At 53.4% G+C, this 6,000-nt stretch overlaps 1 protein-coding gene across 1 annotated transcript; it reads left to right on the top strand.

The window, feature by feature from the left end:
- The first annotated feature begins 758 nt into the window (after nucleotides 1-758).
- HOXD13 (homeobox D13) lies at nucleotides 759-4,397 on the top strand. The gene is made up of 2 exons (XM_036421978.2): nucleotides 759-1,849; nucleotides 2,634-4,397. Exons 1-2 carry the CDS (start codon nucleotides 1,075-1,077, stop codon nucleotides 2,882-2,884), a joined length of 1,026 nt encoding a protein of 341 aa, XP_036277871.1. The 5' UTR covers nucleotides 759-1,074; the 3' UTR covers nucleotides 2,885-4,397.
- The last annotated feature ends 1,603 nt before the right edge of the window (nucleotides 4,398-6,000 follow it).

The following is a 6,000-nucleotide window of genomic DNA, read 5'->3' as shown; positions in this document are numbered from 1 at the left end:
GCGGCGGGTGGGGGGTGGCTGCAGGCGGGGCGCTTGACTCCTGCGCCCGCGGTGAAGTGGCGTTCGCACGGAGCCCTCAATGAAAGGCAGTGGGGAGGCTGCGCCAGGCCTGGGGAGTCCAGCCCAGGAGGTGACTCCCGGCTGGCCCAAGGGTAGAGGCGAAAAGCGTGGACCAGGGGACCAGGCACGGACTTTTCTCGCTGGGGCAGATCGTAAGTCTCCGCGTTTGGCCCCATGGGCGCTTTGTGAGCATATCCAGGCAGACAACGAGTATAAGTAGGGTCTCTACTCCAATCTGTCTTAATTCGGAGGATCCCCTGAGATAATATGCGCGAAATGCCTTTGCCCACCCCCACCCCCCTTGCAAGGTTGTGAAAATTAGCTCTCTCCGGTGTAGGGTCTAGTTTGAGTCATTAAGCAACGGGATGAAAAACCGGTTTGTTTTCCCATCATCCTGCCCATCTCTGTCGTTCCCCTTCATTTAGTTGAGCAGCTCGGGAGCCAAGGAGAGGTGGCAAAGGCAGCCTCAGCGGAGACGAGGCGCAGGCCTCAGAGCCCGCCTCAGTCGCAAGCAAACAGGGCCTCGGGTGGTTGGTCGCGCAATCAGCCCGTGGGGGCGGCTGCGGCGCAAACGCCAGGGTCCCCGGGAGGGCGGGAAGGAGAGGTGGGCTGCTCCGGGGGCTGCGGAGGGGTGGGGGCCGGGGTGGGTGGGTCCAGAGGGGCGCGGGCCCGGAGCCAGGCTCTCCCGCGCCCCCACCCTCACGTGGCCCCGCGCAGCCAATGGCGCGGCCCCGAGCCGGAGCCCTCGGGGAGGGAGGCGGCCCCCCGGCCGTCCCGGGCCCCCTCCCAACCTGAACTTCGTTTTTATAAACGTCCCGCGATGAGCTAACCTGTTGGAGGGCGGGCAGGCGGGCGGGAGGGAGGCGGGCGGCTTGCAGTGGGAGAGAGGGCGAGAGAGAGGAAGAGGGCGGGAGCGCGAGAGCGAGAGAGAAAGGAGAGGAGGGCGGAGGCGCGCTGCGCCATGGTGTCCTGCGCGGGGCCGGGGCCGGGGCCGGGGCCGGGCCGGGCCGGGCCATGAGCCGCGCCGGGAGCTGGGACATGGACGGGCTGCGGGCGGACGGCGGGGCCGCCGGCGCGGCCTCGGCCTCCTCCTCCTCCTCCTCCTCCTCCGTGGCGGCGGCGCCGGGCCAGTGCCGCGGCTTCCTCTCGGCGCCGGTGTTCGCGGGGACGCACTCGGGGCGCGCGGCGGCGGCGGCGGCGGCGGCGGCTGCGGCGGCGGCAGCGGCGTCCGGCTTCGCCTACCCCGGGGCCTCGGAGCGCGCGGGCTCCGCCTCGTCGTCCTCGTCCTCGGCCGCGGTCTCGGCGCGCCCGGAGGCCCCCGCGGCCAAGGAGTGCCCCGCGCCCGGGGCGGCCGCCGCAGCGCCCCCGGGCGCCCCGGCGCTGGGCTACGGCTACCACTTCGGCAACGGCTACTACAGCTGCCGCATGTCGCACGGCATGGGCTTGCAGCAGAACGCCCTCAAGTCGTCGCCGCACTCCTCGCTGGGGGGGTTCCCGGTGGAGAAGTACATGGACGTGTCGGGCCTGGCGAGCGGCAGCGTCCCGGCCAACGAGGTGCCGGCGCGGGCCAAGGAGGTGTCCTTCTACCAGGGCTACACCAGCCCCTACCAGCACGTGCCCGGCTACATCGACATGGTGTCCACCTTCGGCTCCGGGGAGCCTCGGCACGAGGCGTACATCTCCATGGAGGGCTACCAGTCCTGGACGCTGGCCAACGGGTGGAACAGCCAGGTGTACTGCGCCAAGGACCAGCCGCAGGGCTCCCACTTTTGGAAATCATCCTTTCCAGGTAAGGACATGGGTGGGGAGAGGGGGATGTGAAGGGAGGACAGGGGGGAAGGAAAAGAAAGGACTTGGAGTCTTATGCTCCTGCTTGGGAGTGGGCTCCTGTCCTTGCCCAACCAGGGTTAACCCAGTTAGTGTGAAATCTGTAGATTCCTCCTTGGATTTAAGCGTTCTCACAGCCCTTTTCATTTTATGTAACGGATACAGGCCTTTTTCTCTCCTAAAGTCAAACGTCTTTGCGTGCCCTTTGCTCAGTCGGGCCGAGGTTCCCCTTCCCCAAAGAGGTGTCACAGCCAAAGTTGGGCCCTACTTTTCAAGGACATGAATGCCCCAGAGTAACCACTAAAGCTCACCAGTTTCAAACACAGGTACACCAGAAATCGAAGCCTGGACAAATAGCCTGCCTGTCTTTTTTTTTTTTTTTTTTTTTTTTTAAGTCTTTGTATGGTTTGTATGTGCACAACCGGTGTTTGCTGAAACTGTCCTTATGAACATCCCCAATAACTACGCCATAAAAAAGAGTCGCAGGCTTGTTAAGATGCCGGTTTGAGAAATCATGATGATCCATCAAGTAGACCTTCACTTTGAAGTGTAAATAATCCTTCTTTAATAACATGCAAATAATGTCTGAGTAAATAATGATAAAATGTAAACAGCCTGGCTTTCTTTAGTCACTGCTGCCCCTACACACACACACAAACACACACACACACACACACACAGTCCCCAACTAGGTTCTGCAGATATTCTGGTTTAATGATTCCCGTGCTGTTTTGTTTTTATACCAGGGGATGTGGCTCTAAATCAGCCAGACATGTGTGTCTACCGTCGTGGGAGGAAGAAGAGGGTGCCCTACACCAAACTGCAGCTCAAAGAACTGGAGAACGAGTATGCCATTAACAAGTTCATTAACAAGGACAAGAGGCGGCGGATCTCGGCTGCTACGAACCTATCCGAAAGACAAGTGACCATTTGGTTTCAGAACCGGAGAGTGAAAGACAAGAAAATCGTCTCCAAGCTCAAAGACACTGTTTCCTGATATGGGCCGGATTGGCCACAGAGCGTTTAAATGCTTTCCGCTGTCTCCAAAAGACCTTTGGAAAGACTTGAATATGTATTTAATTCCCTCCACCCCCTGCCAATAATGGCACATTTTGTGAATTGTTTTTTTCTCTCTCCCCTTATCTTGCTCTAAAACTTTTTGCTATCCCACCTGACTTTGTAGTTCTGTTTCTGTTTCTTACTTGTTTATTATTGATTTTGTTCTTTTCTAGGTTTATTTTTTTATGACTTTTTGATGTTCTGTTTCTCCCTCCAGGCCAGTATAAAGGACTTGAAGTATTTTTTAATACCCTCCCCTCACCCCCAATGAATTTCAAAAGTGCCATTCTGATGTTAGGGATTTATTTTTTTTTAATCACTTTAAATGCCTATTTCCAGCACTGAATATCTTCATAATCCATTAGGGCAAAACGTTTGCAGTCATTCATATCCTGTGACTGGGTAATTGAATAATTACCTCTCAGCAATTGCCCTGAAGCAAGTGAAAACAGCTCTGGGCCGGCAGTGTTCCAGGGTCACTGGAAGTGTCTAAAAACAGGAGGCTGGAGGCACTGTGATGGCTTTAAAAGCAGCTACCTTATTAAATAGTGTTTGTATTGTGATGAAGACAATCTATTCGACTTTGGGTCTTTCACTTGCTGTTGTAGTTGTATGTGTTTAATACACCTTGTAGACATGTGCTTTTATAATCTTTGATTTGAAAATAATGTGTCCTTGTGGATACCTTTATTACCCCAGCTCTTGATGCAAATATTTCAATGGCTGCAATTGTCAGAGGTATCAAAATGCAACCCTTTCCTTGGCTCCCAGTCTGTGGGACTAGAATTGAGGCCATCGCCTGCATCCTCAGAAGAAAGGCTGAATGAATATGACCAAGAGTGGAAACTTTTACCAGAACCCATTGAAGAATTTGACTACCTGAACAAATGTATTGGGCCTCTCTCAGAGCTATATAACATCTAACAAATGCAAAAATTGTGGAGCTTTAAGGTTCAAGAAGAAGAAAAAGAAGATGTTTCTGAAAGTGATAACTGCTTTTAAAGTGCTGCATATTTATGTGACTGAGAGATTATTTTTGTAGATGAAATGTCTGTGAGCTGGGATACAGGAGCAGTCCTTCAGGCATTTAAATATCACTTTTTACTCCTAGGGAGATGCAAATAAACAGAACTCTCTTATTTCCTCTGAGTCTTTATACATTTGTTTTCTTTTCCAAGCTTATGTTGCCTCTAGAAACTATTCTTATTTATTATAAAATTTTGTTATCCAAATCACTATGATGTTTCCTATGGGTGATGAAAACTCAACGCCATTTCTGGAAACCCCCTCCTCTCCAGTCTGCCACTCCTCCCCCCCTTCCCCATGGCTTTAATATAAATAGTGATGACTTTAAATGAGGATATAACTTGTGGTGTCTAAAATGATAAATTTTTTTTACCAGACCACCTCAAAAACATCTCCAATAAAATTTTACTTCTCTTTGAACATTATCAATTTATCCAGTTTTATTTTTAAAAATCAATAGGTATTTTGATTGAAAAATGTGGGCACAGGAAAACACGCTCACTTGGAGGTTTTCTTCTTAGAAAGGTTGTTATAAATATCTATCTCTCCTCGAGGAAGGTCTTGAAATTAGACATACCCATATTTGGCAATTGAAAAAAACATCTCAGCTTTTGCCTTATCGCCTACTCTCGGCTTGCCTGCACGTAGCAGTTGAAGACTGGAACCATAATTATACACCCTAAGCCTCTGGACGCAAAGCTTAGGCACTCAGAACCGACTTTTTGCCTCTCAGGGAAATGGCCCTTCAGGAATGGGGTGCCTCATCATTGTTAACACCCAGGCACGATCAGTTTAGTGGTTGCTAACTTTTTGGAATGTAAGCTCGATACAGATGTTTAAAACCTCACACAGTATGTAAACTCCTCTGGTGGGAGGGCTCCTTTAGGCATCTGCCAGAGAAAGCGCAGAGATCCGAGGTTCTTAGCTACTTTCGTTTTCTCTGGCACGGCTTGGTTTCTCTCATATCTTGCAACTGATTGTGGGGTGGCCAACTTGGTTTTAATCATGAGTCTCTCTCTCTCTCTCTCTCTCTCTCTCTCTCTCTCTCTCTCTCTCTCTCACACACACACACACACACACACACACACACACACACACTGAGGGAGGAGGAGGTGGAAGAAGAGGAGGAGGAGAAGAGACCAGGATTCAGTCTCTGGAGAAGAAAGAATCCCTGAAAATGGGCCACACCATGCCGGACCTTCCACTTGGGGAAGAATTACCAACATTTTCTGTTTTTCTCATAAGATGTGTTTTCATCCGAAACGGGCCTGTTTTCCCTTCTCCATCATCGTTTTCCTCACCTTCCTGTCTGTAACTTCCAGCTTCAGGGGCCCGTCCTCCATTTCCTGGGTCCATTTCTCAGGTTTCCTATAAGTGAAAGGGGGGGGGGGGGTTGCTTTGAGGTTTTCCTTTCCTCCGTAGTTTCCCCGTCCGTTTCCCTCCGCCTAAGAGAAATGAGAGGTTTGCTGGAGATTAAAACTGCGCTTAAACGCTCTCCCGGCGGAATTTGAATTGACGGCTAAATCAATAACAGATGAAGACTGGGTTATTTATATGAATTCCTTTTATATTCCGGAGGGAGGAGGGAGGAGAGGAGCCGGCCGGTGGGCTCAGGGCTGGAAAGGAGGCTGGGAAGCGCGGGGAGCTCGGGGAGAGGCCTCGCCTTGGGGTGCAGACGGAGGCCCCGCGGAGAGCGCCTCCGAGGCCGGCGGGTTTCGGCTCCATGGGTGCAGGGAGAATGGAGGCCCGCGTGTCTGCGCCGGGTTCGAGAGGCGAAGGAGGCTTTGGAGCCGGGACGCACCGCCAGACAAAGGGGCGGCCGCGACGCTTCCCCGGTCGGCAGCCGGCGGAGTGGCTCTGGCTCCGCGGTCGCGGCCCGCCCCGCCGCCCAGGCCCCCGGCGCTCCGGCCGCCGGGCCGCGCCGGGAGGGCGGTGCGCGGTGGCTGCACCGGCTGGAGGCGCCGGCCGCCTGCGCCGCCCTTCACTGTTGATCTTGACCGAGCGGCGGCGCCTCTCCAGTCGTGGAGC

This window comes from Pipistrellus kuhlii, unplaced genomic scaffold, assembly GCF_014108245.1.
Source record: "Pipistrellus kuhlii isolate mPipKuh1 unplaced genomic scaffold, mPipKuh1.p scaffold_m20_p_7, whole genome shotgun sequence".
NCBI lineage: Eukaryota > Metazoa > Chordata > Mammalia > Chiroptera > Vespertilionidae > Pipistrellus > Pipistrellus kuhlii.
Note: the sequence above shows the minus strand (reverse complement) of the source record. Positions and strands in the feature narration are given on the sequence as shown.

Excerpts from the sequence above, each read along its gene's own strand:
- HOXD13 (XM_036421978.2), top strand. The coding sequence starts at position 1,075 with ATGAGCCGCGCCGGGAGCTGGGACATGGACGGGCTGCGGGCGGACGGC. Across the intron at positions 1,850-2,633 it reads TTGGAAATCATCCTTTCCAG|GGGATGTGGCTCTAAATCAG; the intron begins GTAAGGACATGG and ends TTTTTATACCAG.